This window comes from Agelaius tricolor, unplaced genomic scaffold (genome assembly GCF_023055355.1).
Source record: "Agelaius tricolor isolate 1412-34295 unplaced genomic scaffold, bAgeTri1.0.p SCAF_3, whole genome shotgun sequence".
Classification (NCBI taxonomy): Eukaryota; Metazoa; Chordata; class Aves; order Passeriformes; family Icteridae; genus Agelaius; species Agelaius tricolor.
Window position 1 is genome coordinate 47,306,632 of NW_027269263.1, and position 19,482 is coordinate 47,326,113.

The 19,482-nt window shown below is 38.6% G+C and overlaps 1 protein-coding gene across 1 annotated transcript in view; it reads left to right on the forward strand.

The window, feature by feature from the left end:
• Positions 1 to 15,536, forward strand: part of CPED1 (cadherin like and PC-esterase domain containing 1) — a 143,770-nt gene extending 128,234 nt beyond the window's left edge. Inside the window, exons 19-23 of the mRNA XM_071423728.1 lie at positions 6,062 to 6,282; positions 6,544 to 6,645; positions 6,855 to 6,942; positions 8,760 to 8,906; positions 12,488 to 15,536. Coding sequence (XP_071279829.1) covers positions 6,062 to 6,282; positions 6,544 to 6,645; positions 6,855 to 6,942; positions 8,760 to 8,906; positions 12,488 to 12,715 — 786 coding nt within the window. The 3' untranslated portion in view covers positions 12,716 to 15,536. The remainder of the gene's footprint in view (positions 1 to 6,061; positions 6,283 to 6,543; positions 6,646 to 6,854; positions 6,943 to 8,759; positions 8,907 to 12,487) is intronic.
• The last annotated feature ends 3,946 nt before the right edge of the window (positions 15,537 to 19,482 follow it).

Sequence of the window (19,482 nt, forward strand, 5' to 3'; positions counted from 1 at the left end):
ATTTCTCTTGATCACTAATTTCTTGTATTTATTTGTCAATATTCCTGAAATATATTTATGGTCACCCAAACAGAGCACTTCTTTCCTACCTGCATCATAATTAAGCCTTCAAAAATGCTTTCTAATTTAATTTCTAACTCCAGGCCGCTTTTATTTATTATATTAAAATTTATTTGTTTTCCAAAGCTCATCTGAGCTTTATAATCTTTCTCTGTAACTGAAATCCGTTTCCCTTGCTGAGTTCCAATTGATTTCACATCATCATTAACTTCTATTTTAGATTGTGTGCATATAAAACTGTTTGAACTAAGTTGTTTCTATGTGTTTTGGTTTAACCTGGCAGGCAGCTGAACATCACACAGCTGTTCACTCACTTGCCCACAGGGATAAGAGAGACAATCAGAAAACAGATAAAACTTGTGAGTTCAGAAAAAGACAGTTTTAGTAGAATGGAAGAGGAAGGGAAAATAGTAGTAGTAATAATAATAATAATAATTACGCAAAGTAATGCACAGTGCAATTTCTCAACACCCACTGACTGATGCCCATCTCATCCCATCCCAGAGCACAGCTGCTGCCCCCCAACCAATTCCCCCCATTTTTAATGTTTAGCATGATGCCATATGGTTTGAAATATTCCTTTGGCCAGCTGGGGTCAGCTGTCCTGGCTCTGTCCACTCCCAGCTTCCCGTGGCATTCTCCTCTCTGGCGGGGAAGAAGGAGAAGCTGAAAAGTCCCTCAGTGAGTGCTGCCCAGCAACAGCAAAACCCTCAGTGTGTTACCAACATTGTTCTTATCCTGAATCCAAACCACAGCACTGTACCAGCTACCAGGAAGAAAATTAATTCTATCCCACCCAAAACAAGGACATTTGGTTTCATAAACACATAAGACCACCTGTAGTGAAACAATAATAGTCAAGCTGATGGAGACATGAGAAAATATGTACATGCACAGAAACAGTTTAATGAGGCCTTTTTTTTGCTTTATGATGTGTTAGCAAGAATAGTCAGTCATATGTTTGTATTTCATACATAGTAAACAGGAAAATATTGAAGTGCTGATGTTAAGGTTGTTCTGGCTGAGTAGATTTTCTTTCAGTCCACTTTTAATATCAGTAGTCTTTTTTCTCTTCCACTTTAAGAGTAATGAGATGCTGACTGTCTCATTCTTAGGAAATTCCATATACATGTCCTAATTGAATCAAATAAATTGTTCTTCATAATACAATATTAAATATCATAATAAAATATTATATCTGTATTATGTTGGCTTAACAAAATTCTTGTAGGTGTGATTAATGACTTTTTACTGTAAGACATATACAAATGTATTAGGATAATGCTTTGATTTTTGTACAAGATTGATTTTCTACTTTTAAAAATGGGTTCTAACAGGTTATTATTTATCCAATTAGCAGTATATAGAAAGCTGGTCTCAATAGCTGAAGGGATATATATTTTGCTTATCATTGAGAAATACTAACCAGAGTTTAGTCTTATAATAAAATACCATTGAGTCATGTGTAATTAAGAACAGGAAATATGAAAAGGCAATATTTGCTGAAGTACTTAAAATTCAGCTGTTAAAACAGGAATTTTAACTTATGATTTCTTAATAATATTTTAGAGTTAAGTAGTGTTTTGAACTTACAGGTGTTTAAATTTCCCAAGTGTGGTTAATTTTTAATGATAAGTCTGGTTAAGAAGTGAATTCCACTATGCTTACACAATCTTTCCTTTAAGCTATAATGGAAGTTTTCACATGAAATATTTGCAACAAGACAGTGAAAACATCTGTCTGTGTGGAAGTGTTGTTCTTTGTATGGTAAAATTATAACCTTATCTTTGATCATTTAGTCATCCTGCAGACAACTGCCCCATCAACTTGAACAGTACATGACTAAGTCTTGTGCCAGACTTGTAAAAAGAGAGAGATGGCTTACTCTACACACCTAAACCATCAAATTCCTCATTATTATCATAGAGATAAATACAGAACCATCCCTGGAACATATTGAATACTACATGGGACATGAAACTACAATGAGTTCATTGTAAATGTATAGAAATTAATGTGGTTTTAGTTACCATACGTCCAATTACATTGAGAGATTATTTTATTTCATCAGAACTCTTGGGTTAGTTGAAGGACATAGGTTTTCTTCCTCAGGCTAAACACTTATTTTAGCCTTTGAGTCTTCCAAGCATTTGCTAAAAATGAAGCTGACTTGCAAAAGGTGGACTTTGAAAGATGCTTTCTGATGGCCTGCATACCATAACAAAATGTATTTGGCCAGCTCTGCCCAAGGGCAGTTTGAAAAGAGGGTAGGATTACCTACAGATTTCCTCTTTGTTCACTCCAATTTTTTTTTCTTTTGAGGAAAAGAAAAAGAAGAATTTGGGTTTTTTTCCAGGATTTTCACATCTCATGTCATGGTTGAACCAATGGTTAGAAGCAGATGGTTGGATACAGACCAAATCTTAATGAATGGATGCAGTGTGAATGCAGATGTGCTGATGATGTGCTAAGCATCCACCAGCCTGGGGTGCATCAAATTTCAAGAAATCCACACCTATCTTTCTATCTGAGATCTTCTTTAGATTTATGAGAGAGCATTCCCTTCAAAATCCTAGCACACAGTCTCCAGAGGATGACTGCAGACTTCAGACCTCTGTCTCAGAGTTGGAGGGCAGGCCATATCTTTCAAAAAAACTGTGATTTCACTGTGGAAGACAGAATTAAACAAATTTTTCTGATGCCAGTGATACAGTCCTGATATGGCTCATACCTACTTGAACAATTAAAGACTTCATGACTGTAAACTAATCTGATTACTCTAATTGACTGACATCTTTAAGGATGACCTCCCCTTTTGATCTGTCTTTCTGTACAACTACAAGTCCACTTTGGCTCATTTCTTTCTTTCTTTCCCACTTGCAGCAAGTCTTGACTATTCTCTGTCTTGACTATTCTTGACTGTTTCTAAAAGTCTAGGTTAATTTCCCTAGTGGTATAACCTGTATTTTACCCAGAGTGGTATTTCTGTCTTTCTCATTCCTGATTTGGAAATAGGCTGAGTGCAATCTCATCAGTCTTGTGATGGTATTTGAAGAAGTATGTCAGGGCCTTAACAGCTGTCTGTTTCATCTAGTTCCAAAGGAATCTGCTCTGACTTCTGTCACCTATTTCACAATCTCAGAACATCAGGACAACAACAACAGTAATATGCTATGGCCCACCTGATATTTTCATATGGTGCCCAGCATCACGGCATTTCCAGACTAGAGCTGCCCCTTTAAGACATGATCTTAAGTTTCTTCTGGTAGGGGTTTACTAAATGACTGCACATAGTGCCCTTCCATCTCCAGACCTGGCCAGAAAGGTACCCAGGGCAGACTTGAAAATTCATTCATGGGTCCATTGTTTGTACCTATGTAGGTATAGGAAAATTGCAAAGCCCTAAAATGCTAAATCGTGTAATAGTGTGGATTGGGATGTGCGTATGTGTTTTGCTCTAATTTTGACATAACAAAAAGAAAGTGGGAAAGAGATCTTAATCTTTGATGCTCTGCAGTGTTTGAGACTTAGGAAATGTTTGGCATTACTCTTCATAACTCACCTGCTAGTGAATGCACAATGTTGGCAAAAAAGACACCTGTGCATCCTGTTCATTGACACTGGCCATGGTTCTTTTCTTCTTTATTTCCCATGGAAGTTGTCCTGCTATTTTAAATCAGTAGTAGGTGAGATTAGTTCAAATATAGTTAGGAGAAAACAGTTACGAGAATTCTAGTCACACTAGAATGAGATAAAAACATCCCATCTACCAATTTTCTGCAATTAATAGCTGAATATGCTTCTTTGCAATTCCCATGTGCTATGATAACAAAATTTTGTCATATGATACTAGAAGAGAAGCAGTCTTGCATGTTCTACCAACTGCTGTATGTGTGTAACTTGGTATGGCCTGTTTGTTATTCTGCTAATGATGTGTTGGGTTTTTGCAGAAATGTTCTCACCCACATTACAAGCTCATGATGTCCTTGCCTGCAAATATCTGAGAACTGCTGTTTAAATAGATATGCATCAAGATACTCCAGTGATGGGCTTATGAAATGGAGATTAAATTGTCATGGATATAGGCAGGCTGGAGAATCAAGAGATTTTGCAACCTAAAAAAACTGTTGCTTAAAACCTCAAATTAACCTACTTTAGAATTAGGACATATTTTAAGCATGGACTGTCTTTCTAATTGTAAATAATTTTATGCATGTGTGTGTCTGTCAGAGAGGGAAAGAGGATATCCAATCAGTCCTTCCATGGATCCAGGGATCCTTGACTTCTGTGAGTCATGTTATGCTTGTTTAAAGAGGCTTCTTCTGACACAATGTGAAAAGCCAGAAATCCCCTTGCGTGTGAGAGTAATGCTTGTGCAATACAAACATGAACAGTAGCTGTTTAAGAATTTCCTCTATGAAGAGGCTTTGAGAGGTCCAGGACAGGAGTTAGAAGAGCCTCTGTGAGCTCAGTGCTAGTTTTAATTTGTTTGCTACCACATGTAATCTATCAAGGGCTTCTCTGCAGCCCACAATGGGCAGTTGAAGGCATTCTTATGCCTGTTCTTGGCCCTAACATCAGAAGAGGGTAGGCTCATCTGAAATTCCTTCTCTTCTGTGGGAAGTATCATTGGTACCCTGTTGTTCCTTGTTTTTAATCACAATAGGTTAATAGTGGGAAGTGGAATCAGTTTTCAAAACTATGACATTCCTGAAGGGAATAGATAGATGTGTTAGATAAGTGTAGTCCCAAATGCCTGTACCACATAAAATCTCTAAAAAGAACTTTGGAAATATATTCTTAAACATGTCATCTTGTGCAGTCTGAATTTTATTTGCATAATCAAATATTCAAGGTGGAAGTGGTAAAACATCAAACTCAAATCAAATTAAGAAATGAAACAACAAAATCCCAACTTGCAGGATGCCAACAATCTGAGTGCCAGAGGAGGTAGGAGAACAGGGCTGTTACTCTGTGATGGCTCTGTGGGGTTTCTTAATCCCAGTTTTACATGTTTGCTCCTCATTGTGGATTTCTGTCTGAGCTGATTGGGGTAATTGATTCTGCACACAGTTTCATTGGCAAACTACAGTGAACCTGGGTTCTCCTACTCTTTGGACTTCTATTACCTACTTCATCAGAAGGAAATGCTGGTCCTATCCACTCAAAATAGGGCAATAGCATTAAAAGAAAATTCCCACAAAACTTCAGGTTCTGTGGTCTCCCCCTACAGAGATGTTTGTTTTTTCAGAGAATCTACAGAAAGAGTAGGAGCAACCCCAAATTTGACTTTATTCATTTGCAAGTTCAGGGTAGCTGAGCAGAGACTGCTATACTTAACATACATCTGTCAGGATTTCTAACTCCCTTCAGGCCATGATGCTTTCTGCTGGTCACATCACACATGACAGGACTGCATTCAGATTATCCTCCACCCAAATAACCCCCTTTTCTTTCCCCTTTGAACCTGCAGAAAGACCATCTCTCTACAAATAAGGCAGCAGCTGCATCCTTCATGGGGTGTGTGGGTGTGGGGGTGTGTGTGTGCTAGTTTGGTGCAAATTCTAATGAATCCCATTTATAGGAGACCAATACTCACCTTGCAGGAGCAAACCACATGAAAAACTGTAGGAAAAAAAGTCAGGAAGCTGCAAGCAATGATGCGAGCAATTGTGTACTAGCAATTAGAAGTAAATATAAACTTAAGCAAAAGAAATTATCACCAAGAATGAAAGATGCAGGGCTAATTTTGCAGCTATAGCCATCTATGACCTGTACTTTTTGTATTTAATATACATAATTAAGCTTTTTATTAATCAAATCACACAGATTTTGCTAAAGGACAAATTTAATATTAAGATGCCAGGGTACTGGCTGTTCACAAAGATATTTCTGGAACATTACAAGAAGCATTTAAAAACCTCCCAACAAGCTGTATTCTTTTCCTTGCTTTTGGTTTCTGTACTGTACAACTTCTAAGTCATCCCTTTTCCATCTGAAGATTCTTTTTATAGGTGACTCAACTAACAGAGGGATGATGTATTATCTAATTGAAAGAGTGAATAAGACTCTTCAGGAATGGCAGAAGACTCATGATATTAAATGTTATCACAATATCAATGAGGGGAAAACATTTATCAGTTACTCCTACTACCCCCAGTTCTGGATGAATGCAAACCAGAGACCAACTTTTGAAAAAGCACTGGAACAACTGCTGCAGAGGTACTGCACAAACTCTGTATCTCCCTTGTTTGCGTTACTGTTCTATTCACAAATGTGTTTAACACGTTTTACAATTAAATTCAGTAAACAATAAAACATAAGGTGCACAGATCATATTGTGTGGTTAAAAAATAGCTGAAAATTACATCAGGCCTCTGATCAGGGTTCCAGATACAGTTCAGTGAAATGCAAAGCAATATAGTTAAAATGTTTGCCATCTGTTTAAAGCAACATGTGATGTTTTTCTTTTCTGGGTTTCAGATCACGTCCCCTGGAAAACACAGACCAGACTGTATTAATTGTAGGTGGTGTTCAGTGGCTTAATTCCAATCACCTGCAAATTATCCAAAAGGTGTTGAGCAGGTAATGCTATGTACTCGGTGGTATTCCAATTTTTGATATGGTAAATTATGAGAAACAACAAAAGAATTTAAATACAAACTTTTCATTTGTTTTTTTGATAGGCATTTAGGTGACTTTGAAAAAAATAAAACATGCATTGTCTTTTGATGTGTGTCTTAAGTAAAAAGTGTGTCCTTGTTTTTTTTTTTTTTTTTTAATTTGCAAAACAGGGAAAATCTATCAAATATCCTGGTAATTGTCAAATCCATAGGGATGGGCTTTCACCTTCCAGTGGATGGAATCCATTCTCTGTCACAGGTAAGCTGCAGTACATTTTGAGTGCAGTTTCATGCAAGACTTGTCATTTCATTGTTAATTTTGCTGTCTGGTCAAAATATGCTATGTCTGCTGAACACATTCTAAGTGGATCAAAGGCAGATTAATGTTTGTATTTGCTCATACTGCTTGATAGTGATTCAAACCAATTTCCTTATTTCATGGATTCTGCTGCAATCAGAGAGCCATTTGAGATGCCATGTGTGGTCAGCTGTCCCAAGAACCAGAAGAAGCTCCACTATGAATCCTGGTGCCAAAATTGAGAGATCATTCTGGGGATAAGCAGATTGCTCCTCACACCACATTGCACACAGGCCCTCCCCAGGCTTCCTCCGTGGTTACTGCTGGATCCAATTCACTTGTCTGGCTTGCACAACTCAATAAATCTATCTTAACCCACCTGTGAAGCCAGAACACTACAGAGCAGCTGGAATGTACCAGTGAATCCAACCTGTTATTTGCATGTTAATGAGATGTTACAGTCAGTTTAAATCATACCCAAGACTCTCAGAGTAACAAATGTGCTCATTTCAATGCACTGTGCAACTCACTCAATTCACTATTTTTATTTACAACTTGGACAGTGATTCTCTATTGAACACACACAAAATGCATGGATGAGAAGCACTGGAAGGCAGAATGGAGTAAATGATGCCTACCAGTGCTGTGTGTCATGCTCCAGTTATTCCCAGGTGTTGAAAAGAGAAAATTACTTCCTTTCACAGATTCCATACAGCACTCCATGAGCACTGGGAACTAGTGCCCACATCTCTTTGCAACCATAACACACTGCTGTATTCAGCGTGTGCCTTCCTGCTACTCTCACCCTTCTCTTTGCTACAGAGGCTGCCCTGTTAGTGCTGCCTATCTGCCTTGGCTCCACTGAAGGTCTTCTTATTCATTCAAACAATTTTCTTAACTTACCTGGAGGACCTCTATAGAATAAAGTAAGGAAATTATTGTCATCAACATGAAGAAACATTTTCATAGCTCCCATCAGAGTTTGCAGCAAAGTTCAGTTGTAGGATGAAGAGCTTCAATCCAGGCTATGTGAGGCAAGGATAGAGTATTAAAGGCTTCCTAAGAATTTTTCTTTTTCTTCATTAAATTTACAAAACTCCAGAAATCAGCTACAGTGCATAACCAACATTCTTTTCCCTTTCAATATTGGAATCATATGCCAAATTACCCATGTGGTTTGTATGCTCCAGGCTTCAGGATTACCCAGCTACTCTCAAAGGCCTTTTGTCTGCCACGTTGAATCCACTGCCTTGCCATCTTTACTGTTAACTTTTTTTTTTATTCTTGGTCTTCCTGAAGTACATTCAGAAACAATAATCTGTTCTTCAGTGTAACCATATTTAAGATACCTATGGCCCTATAGTCCCTTCTAAGCAACTGCCTCAATGAATTTGATTTGAAGCTGAATTTTTCTTTAAAGGAGCATTTTCACCATTTGTTACAGACAAACTTTATCATTGGAATTTTTTTCTGAATTACACCTCATATTAGCGAAGTACATGTTAAAAACCATTACCCAAGAATTATATTTTAAACAATCATGAAATCTTCCTATAAAGGAAGCTGCACATCAACTGAAAAGTAATTATAATTTCTGAAAAAAACCATACATCAGTCTTGGAGTAGTAGCTTTTTTCAAGAGTGAATTTATAGTAATTCATGTCTGTAGTATAATATAATTGCTCATTCAAAATGCAGTTTTGCTATTTTTTCCATGATGCAATAACCTTTAAACAGTCCTTCTGACAAGACATTGCAACATTTTATCTGGAATGCAGGCAGAAGTGCAAAACTTGTGGAATGAAAACTTGATTATTCTGGATACAGCAAAAAATTTGGGCTATGAAGTGGTTGACACCTTTGTCATCACCATGGGACGCTACAAAGAATTCCTGCAAGGGAAGTGTGGCTGCCATTTCCATGAGGTAATAGTTTACGCTTATATCATTCCCAGGTATTTAAGATATGTTAACTGTTAGATCTCAGAAACAAGAAGGTTCATGGTGAGGTCAGCATCTGTCACTCAAACTTAGGCCTGAATACAAATTGTGGGGAAAGCAGTTTGCATGGTGGCACTTGTCCACCACTGCTCCCAGTGCAAGGCCACCCAAGGACATGCTGAACTGCAGGAGTGGTGAAATAAAAATGAACAAACATACCCTTCTGCAAAGGTAACTCATATAAAAGGATGTTGCACAGTTTCCTGGTTCTTGTATTATTTGTTACTTGCTATATATCTCTGCTGCTTCTGCATGGACTCAGTTTCTCTTTTTAGTCAGTCTCATGGGTTTTTGACTGATGCATTCCTAACTGAACAGCTCAACACACTCACTTCAAACCATAAGTACAACTAAAATGGAGCTTAAAATTGAAGAACCAATCTTACTGCTATATATCTCTTTTCTTATGTCTGAGAAAAAAAATCTGCAATAGTTACAGTGATCCACTGTTCAAACAGAAGTGTAGACTGATTGTTCTCCCTCACACCGGTAGTCCTGCTTTCTTGACTGAAGTCTATAGAATTTTTTTGGGAGTGTTATCAGACTCACGTGAGCTCATGTGCCACACATCAACCACACAGCTGGTTTCCACCTCAGGCTCCAGGGCAGCTCACATGTTTTCAGGCCAGTGCCATGGCCTCTATCCTGCTCTGGGGCCAGCATCAGCAGGTGTGGTTAGTTAACCATTCTGCTAATCCACTCTGCTCCACACTTGAGAGGCACAAACATAGCTCAGTCCAAATGAAGCTGGAAAAGAGGGAGTAAGTCACAGAGTAGATATTTATGTGATTGATAAATAGTCCCATGGAGCAAATGCTTCTTTCCCTCCTTTTTACCAAGACAGTTGTATTGGCCTTGTATATCTAGAGCCCAGATGCTGATGTTTTTGTGGGTCATTGCTGATGTTTGCCATTTCCACAGATCTTGTGAGCGAAACAAAGAGCTTCAAAATTAAATATTTCAAATGCTTTGTATGGAACTCTGTGGAGAAAACAACAGGGCATGATCAGTCATCAGCATTTTTCATGAACTGCTCCATCATTTTGTATGAGCTCATGTGCAGATTTGGTCTTGCTTCTCTGCTGAAGGAATCTCAACAGAGTATGTGTTTCTGGGGAGGATCAGGAGAGAATTTGGCTCACAGAGCTGTTATTAATGAGGCTTGAGAAGTGATTGTGCCTGAAAGAGCCATAGATATGCCCAATAGAATCCATCATGCACCAAAAACCAGACTTGATCTTTGAGGAAAGCAAAAATAAAGTCCTTGAGTTCTTTTGATACTTCATTAGTTTTAATAGTTTTGTCATCAGCTTATTTCTGCATCCTGGCAAATGGAGTTTCATTAGGTGCTGAAGCAGTTTGCACCAGGAAAATGACATTTTGCCCCCAAGAACAGAGCCAAGAACACTGTGTGAAACCTCAGCACTTTCCATGTTTTCTGAAACCAGATGAGATAGATTAAATCTCATGCTTTGTACTTTCGCTTTCTTTCTCTTAAAAACTGACATTCCTAAAGTATCAGAAGATGACACCCCTGTGTAAATGACATCTGAGCTAAACATGGCTGTGCAGGAATGGAGGACTGTCCATTCTGTGCAGTCAGAAAACAAGAACTGAAATGCTTCCAGCAGTTCTCATTTAGCTCCCACTAACTGGCTAAGAGAAAGCTATTTCCTCTGAATGGCCTGAAGAACTGAGTTCCCACCAACCCATTTCAGAGGGTCTCAGGTGACCCTGATAGCACAGAAATCTCCATCTCTGTAGACTCTACAGTCTTTTCTCAGGTTTCTAAGGGATCTGGATTTTCAAAGGGATTATACTGAGCTGGGACAAAATATCTTGCATAACCCTGGCACTTACTGCCAACATAATTCTAGTTCTATGCACACATGAGAACTTGATTTTTATCTACCTCATTCTTTGAAAATGCTTATGGACATTGGTCAGCACTATACAAATATTACAGAAGGTATTTTAAATTTCAGATTGATTTCCTATTTTAATGGCAATGAAATAATAATCACTACACAGAAATTAGCAACCTTGGGATTTTTGTATCTTAATAGGTGGCTGGCTGCTGGTGGCTGGGTGGACATTAGATTGCATTCCTGGGAGATTATGCCTAACAGGAATGCAGTTTGGGTGATTGGTTCAAGGTGGCATCATTTTGAAATAATTGTAAGATCTAAGGCACTAATTTAGAAAAATGAACCTACAGTAATTGCATGAAAATAAATAATAGCCCTTGGCTTAGCTGTATGAAATTGATCAGAGGATATATTAATTTTCTACATGGATAATTCCTGATCTGTTTTCAGTTCTGCCAGCTCCCTCAAAGTCTCTCTGCTCAGTCTTTCAAGCCTTTACACATGTTATTTCTTCACTCACACCTAATTTTGTATGATTTATTTCATTTATTATGAGCTTCACTGCATATGAGTGTTGATTCTGATTGTTCAGTGACAGTAAATATACATTATATTTTTAAAAGATAACATGCTTCTGCATAAATATGTGCACTAATAAATTAATTCTGCATTTTCAAGTGTCTGCTGTGATTGACAGGAAAACTGATAGGCACCAGAGCTATTAAGTCAGTATAGATATACTATTTTAAAAATCAGTTGACCACCTTTTCTGCATTCTCTGGGTTTGCCACTGCCTGGGCTGAGGTCCTCTGTCCTGCATATGTGCAAGGTTCTAAAGTTCTGTCTCTCTCAAAACTACTTCATTATTCTTCAGCGACTGAGTATTCACTCAGACAAGATCTTCAGCATTTCACTGGAGATCAGCCCCCAGTCATTAAACTCCTGACAGCCATACCTTTCACTTTCTCTCTTGTTGGTCCCATGAACACGCTTTTATTCCATACAAGTTGAACACAATAATCCCAGAGCTTTATACATATTTCAGGGGCCAAGGTGAAGCATTTTTCAACACTAAGTTACTGAATCATGTTGTGGTTCTGTCCCTGTGGTGTCCTGGGGAGAGGGATGTAAATTGCTCCATAACTCCCTTCTTGAAGGAACACAACACACGAGGGTTTTCATCTCAATGTGAGGCTGGGCCAGGCTTGCATCAAGATGTCAGAATGAGGCATTCTCACAGGGCTCATAGCTGAGACACTTTATATGTGCCTCAAGTGCTTGGTACCAGACCAAGATTTAAACCTTTCTACAATTTGGAGCAGTCATGAGTTTTGTTTTGGGTAAATTGTCTCTGATGAAGGCAACAGAGTCTAATACACAGAGACATTACAAAGTCAAATGACTGAGTATAATGGGCCTATGAATGTAGATTTAAAAAATTAAGATCTTACTCTTTAGTTAGTTTGCAGCATAACAAGTTGGCCATTAAAATAATGTTTATGAGCAACTTGCACCTCTAAGTAAAAGTATCAGGACCTGCTTCATGGACAACTGCTTCAGCATTTCTGCACACACAGCTGTGTGTCTGTCTTTCTAGGTGCAGGCAGAAAGCACTCACATATGTCATTTCTTTTGCAGGTGGTGAAATCCAATCCCTCTGAAGAAAGGCCACACATAACAATGACGTTATCGGGGCACTATACGCTGGGGAAATATTTCGGCAGTCAAAGCACAGCATCACAACTGCAGGACTATGCAACAAATTCTCAGTCCCCCTATCATGTCCGAGGTCCAATAAATCAAGTTTATTCTGAAATCCTTCTCAGCAGGCTCTGTGCACGTAAGAGGGAGTTTGTCAGCACATAGCCTCTCTTGGATGTAGCACCAAGACTAGAGAAGTGCCACTGCCTGAGGGACAATTGAAGGACCATGGTGGATTAAGATACGCTTCCTTGACTGACTGCATACACACAAAGAGAGTTTGGGACACGTGGTATTTTCCCAAAAACCTTATGAAATTAAGATATGCCCTGATGACTCTGTTGTGTGAAAGTGGAAGATGGAGGGTTGCAAAGGAGAGAAGAGGGGAAGTTACTTGAACTGTTGCCAAAGACTAGAACAGCTGTAGTTCAAGCAAGTGTGTATTATTGATAGCAAAAAGAGACCTATATATTCACTTGAACATTTGGAAAGGGCTGTTTTAGTTCTTCAGCACTATCTAGTTTTCTGTTTATAGAGACACTGTAATATTTGAATGTATTTAGAAACTGACTACATTCCATTTGAAAGAGTTTTATTTTATGTGGACAGGTTTCCCTTCCATATTAAACCTTTTCTGTTTAGACACTTGGTTTATAGAATCTGAAAATGTCTACTAGCATTTTACTGGTGATGCTGAGTTTTGAACTCTAGTGTTTTTAGTGAAAACACATCTCTTTGTATTTTAGATGGAACAGATATGTACTCTATTTTTTTGCATGTACTGAAGCTAATAGGGAGATCGATTACTTGAGACTGATTGAAACTGTCTCAATGTAACATGTAAATATAGTGAATTTGTTAACATTAATTTATTTATGGTCCCAGTTTAAGAGAGTGTCCATATGTAGGAAGAATGCTTAGATAAGTACTTCAGTGTCTACCTTGGCCTGTAAGCTAATCAAGTATTCTTCCTGCACAGAAGTGCCATTTCTTTAATGATTTTTTATAAAATACTTGCCAATGTGTGAAGCCAGTACCACAAACATAACAAAAATCCCCCTTCAAGCACACATAAGATTCTCAGGATGAGGTAATTTATCAATCATAGGAAGTGTGTGATGTGAAGTGATGGCAGCAGAATATACTGCCAGCATCGCTTGCTTGGCACAGCCAGCCAGTTTCAGTTCAGACCTTCTCTGAACTGCAGCTTCATTCTGTAGCCCAGCTACATCCCCAGAGTTTGCAGACCTTCTGTGGTGACACCCCAGGGAGAAGCTGTGTGTTGGTCTCCTCCCGCAGTGCTGGCAGCCCACTCATTCACAGCTGTGGTACCCAATGGGAAACTGTGCACAGCCCAGGATCAGCAGATGGGTCACAGGATAGTGGCAACCCACAAGACTGCTGTCCCTAAAAATTCTCCAGTTATGGATTTTTATTCACCCAGTCACACAGCAGGCAATCAAGGCACCACTCTACCACTGTGCATTAAAGGGTGTTTTAACCAGGTAGGCGCAAGTCTAACAAAGGATCTGCTGAGTTCTGTGTCATGTTTCCCTGTCACAATTTTACATATAATCCTCTACTAGCATCTTCTTTGGGAAAGGAAGCCACAAACAATGTCAGGGAAGATACAAATTATAGCAAGGAACTACTCACCATCTTATTTGCCTTAGTAGCACACAGAGGGGCTGCCCTGTATAGAAGTAGGGCTAGCAATTCATGACACAACATTTAGTATTTGCCTAAGACTCTGTATCTATCCACAGTTTGTGTGCCCAGCTGTAGTTTTGTGAATTTGTGCTTCTTCAGGTAAGATATGTAAAGTTATAATAGGAAATTGTCATGCAATATGGAGTTTGGCATCCTAGGTGATAGACAATATCCTCCAAAATGGGATCTGGCATACCTAATTTAAGGCACCTTTCACTATATTGAAGAAGATCCTAACTTAGATAATGACAAAATTAGTGAAATGGTGTGATTATATCTGTTTCTGTATAATATGCTGCTGATTGCTTACAGAAAATATCCCCAAATTTCAATGTAAGGTTTTCCCTGGCATGGAGATCTACATGAAAGATGGGTCAGGAGCTGTGCATAAATACTGAAAATATCAACATTTGCTTTTGAGCAATATCATTATCTAAAGAAAATAATTGTATGCAAATGATGTAATATATTCTCTTGGGTGTGGAAATCCAGAGCTGCACAACCTAAAAGCTGAAGGATAGAATATCATCATTAATATTAGTAGATGCAAAGTGCAGCCAGATGTCTTTGGTATTAAGATGATCGATGATAGGTATATTACAGTTCTGCTTCTATAAGATTTTTTTGTAGCTCATTTAAATCCACATGCTGTTACTGTTATTGTTCTGTACACAAATGTTTTTAAGCCATTAACTGGGCTTTTATGGTTTTTTTTTTTTAGCTAAAAATCTATTGCTGAAGCATCAGCTTAGTGATGAGAAGAAAAGAGCTGACTTTGTTATACTCTAGTGGATATCAGTGAATGTGCAATTCATCAGTTCTGGTTTCACCACAAAATGGTTTACATGTGCTGTACACCCAGATGTCTTAATGTTTTCCAAATCTTGATATTTTTCAAATGTATTAAGTGTATATTTACCTGTGTGTTTTGTATTTTTTACATGTGTATGTACATTAATATGTCTGTACAAAGTCATTGGTACAATTTGCAAATTGATCTTTATTTAAATGAGTTCTTTGAATAAGCTGTTTCCAACACTATGTATGATCCACATAGTCTTAGGAATAAACAAAGGATAGTAAGCTACATTTTTGTTATTTAACTTTAAAATACATCTAGTATCTCTATGTGAAAGATGGGAGTTGAGATTCACATGCAAGGATTGCTTGCTCATATGCATTAAAATTCATGGATTAAGACAATAAAAGGATTACTGTGTTTGAATTCCAGTGAGAGCACATGTTGCTATCTACAGTTTACTATACAATTATTATATCTGCTGTGACATTTTGCCTGAATAAACATGGAAGTGTTCCTATAGTCCATATGTCTACCTTAGTCCAATTACTTGCCATTAAAATAGCAAAGGACCTAGTTGTCAGATTGAGTTCCACCTCCTAATACAGGCATGAATGGCCCTGGAATTAGTGGTAGGATTGAAATATTTAGGCTGGGGAACAAGGACTCTGAGAAGTGGGGTTTCCTGCTCAATGTCTGCCCAGCAGCAGGCAGAGCTTAGAACAGAACTAGGACATACTTAAAGCTGCAGGTGGAGTAACAATGTAACTGTGTTGCAAAATAAACACTGTGATATACAGAGGAGTAGTCTCAGTTATTATTGCATGCCTTCAGCTGAAGCATGATTTACCAGTGTCCAGTGAGTTGCAACTCCTCACCTCTCATATAACTCCAGAGAGGTTGAACAGTTGTTGAACAGTGGATTGGGTTAGAGCAGGGTACCTGGCCACCACGATCAAGTCCATCTTAATAAATATCTTCGAAATAACTGACTGACTTTGGAATAAAATTATTTTTCCTTTTTGTAGGGAAATGCCTTGACAAGTCCTCTCTGTCATCAGAGTTGCCAGATTTCAGGGAGCTGAAAGAATGGGCTGCAAATACAACATTTAACATTACTCGTGGTATTCATTTGAAAATTATAATCTTCAGAATAATCTCTTTCACACTGTTAAATACAAGGCCTTTATTTTTCTCTTCTGTGACACATTAAAAGGACATCAAAGTAAGTTTATTTGCTTAGTGGGTGGGGTAGCGAGGCATCAAATTACCTCAAGGTTGAAACAACCACTAATAGTTATGATTCTGTTGCTATGTTGAGCCAGAGAGAATGCTTTGAAGATGCAGATATGTGTGATATTAAGTTGACTGCAGTCCAGGGATCTTCAGATTACTCTTTTAGAGTAAAGCAATTTTTAGAGGTGCAGTGAACTATTTGGCATAGGCCCAAACTGCTAAACAAGTCTCTGTAGGGTCACATGAAAATTATGGTCTTACCTTCTTGTTTGCCTCCTAGCTTTGCATCTGGCTTGTCTTACCTCACTGACTATCTGCACCTGCTCTACTCCACATCAGCCTTTCTTTCAGATGACCTTAGAAATTTGTGTTTTGTCAGACTAGCAGCTTCTAGAAATCTGAGATATAATTGTTGCAAATTCAGTCTGAATCTTCAAAATACGTTTTTGTCAAGCCCAAAAGCACTAGGATATAGCAGGGGTAGAGCAAGCCTCTTATCTAAGGCAGTGGTTTTCTCTGTACAAAGAATTTAAAACAGCTGTGTTGTATTAAGTAGTTTTCACTAGCACTTAGCTCTTCATGGAGCTTGCCTTTACCAAGCAAAAATCCATCTTTCAAACTCCACTGCCATCTTTACCTGTGTAAATCTCCCAAACACCAGAGCAGTCCATGTAAAATGCAGGCATAGATATTTATTGGTGCTGGTACATATCCTGAAGTACTTGCTGGTACCTTCACAATATCCATTGAACAGAAAAGCTCTGACTACACAGTAAAAAGACACTGTGTATTTTAGGCTTATTCACCTGTGATTAGATTGTACTAAAAATAGTGCTGCATGTCAGTCTAGGCCAGCACCTGGAGCTGAGAATTCTAGAAAACTACTCAAGTCATTAACTGCAGTGGTCAAGATGAGCCTGTGGGGTCACAACAGGGTCTTCTCCAGCACAAGTTTCTGTTGTGATGGACTTGTCCCATTTCTATGTTTTTTCATCTGGCTGTTGGACCAGCTCTCAGCACCTGCGGGCAGCCCTTCCTGTAAGCCCTCAAGCATGTTCAACAGCCTTAGCAAGGGACACCACAGTAAGCAGCCATGAACTGAAGATCAAGCAAATGTTTAAATAAAATCTGAGGTCTTTATGAAACACAGCATCTATTATGGTTTCCTCTAGTACTGAACTTCCCTAATGAGGAGCAGGATTCACTCCCTTTCAGCTGAAACTCAAATACCAAAGTGTTTTCCCAGCTTTTGCAAACTCTTTTCCACTGATTGCTTGCCTGAAACGAAGGGAGTGAACTGCTCTGCATGCTCCTGCCTAACAGTGAGGTGTGTTCACACAGTCACTGCAGTGGGCATTTCCCTCCCATACCTCATTGTGGGGACTGCATCCCCACAGCAGATGGTGTTTTCAATATTGTGATTTTTTTATCTGTTTTGAGCAGTGACAGTCTATGTGGTTAAAACAGACAGCTCAATGTCTGCCTGCACCACCTGCTCCTGTGCTGCTCTAAGGATGCTGAGTAGACTCTGGGTGAAGACAAGACTGCAGAACTAAAATCCTTGAGTAAGGAATAAAAATGACTCAGACATGTGGGGGGATAGAATGTAAGAAAATAAAGATAGTGCAGAAGGCAGTCTCACACCTGAGGAGTTGCGGCTGTACTAATCACCAAAGATTAGGAACAGGCCTGCCCTTAATAGGCCACAGCTGTGTCAAATAAGGATGAGTGCTACAAAAGGGTGGGTAAGCTGGGTAAGGGCAGAGATGGAGTTTGTTGGCTGTGCTGTGAAGAGATGCCCATGAGAAATTACTGAGAAGGTATGGAGCTTTTGCAATACGATGACAACACAGACACCTCTTTACAAAGTCAAGGCAGTTAAGACCTCACTGCAGATCAAGTGTGTGAAATAAATGTTGTCAGGAGCCCTTTAAAGTTAGTAAATTATATGGATTATTGTGAGGGTTGGAAGACCAGATCTGTGTTTGGCAGAGTTTCTCACTTGCCATGTTCCAAAAACATCTTTTATATTTTCTTTTTTTCTTGTTGTTATCTACTTCCATATTTCTTTTATGATTCTGTGGGACTAAGAATTTTCAAGCAAGATTTCTACTCTGGCTGATAATGATTGTGCAACCTTCCCACATGGTAGTCAAATCATCTAACAGATGAGAGAAGTTTTATTACTTCTGAATGGTATTTTTCCTTTACTTCCATATGCCAGCTCCAAAGTTTCTTTATATTTACAGAAAAGCTTTAGTTATGATAGCTCTAATACTTCAGTGTATTCAAAGAAACCTGCCAATCCCTATTGATCCTAACAGGACAGAAAACACTTTAGCCTTGAAAACTGGACCTTGCAAGCCATTAGAGCACCCAGCATGGTCTAGCCCACAAATGGCTTCCTTTGAAACAGAGAATCACAGTTCTACTCAAGTTTTCACTGGGGTGATTACAATTTAAAGATGATTTTTGTGGACTGATGTGGTTGTTTTTGTTTTTTTTTTAGCTCAGTGCCTTTGTTGAGTTCTCTTTGCAGCAAATGGTATCTATTAGCTACTGTAAAATCCTGTTTCAACATCCTTTCATACTGTGTCCTGCCCAGTTCTTATAAAACACATACATACAACAGGATTTACTGCTGATGGTAAAAGGTTAAATCATAACAGGTCTTACTGCTCCACCCATTACAGGTCCCTAAATTCTACATTGCATCATTTCTGTGCAATAACAAGGACTCAGGGTCTAGTAATCTCTTAATGCAGGGCTCCTCAGTCTCTAGAACAGTTCAGCACTGTAGCCCTGATGGAGTTATCAAAATAACACACCTTCAGCTGTGAAATGCGTACAGCAGAGCCTGCAGGCATACTCAAAACTTGCCTGTTGGATCAAAGCCAGCCTGGAAGTCAAGGACAACAGCATCTAGAGACTGTTCTCAGGAACCAAAACCTTCTTTCCTCCTTAATTCCACATATTTAACAGAGGCATTGTAATTATGGTTGTGGTCACACTTGGCTTCTTTGTAATTATCACAGAAAGACCAAAATCTGAATTATTCTCTAGAGGTGTCTATTATTTCTACAATATTGCTTACTGTAAAGGTAACCTAAAGGAACTCAGATTTTTCGATTGATGCCTAAAGTTTTGAGATAAGAATGTCAGTTCAACAGAGATGTGTCTGTGGGAT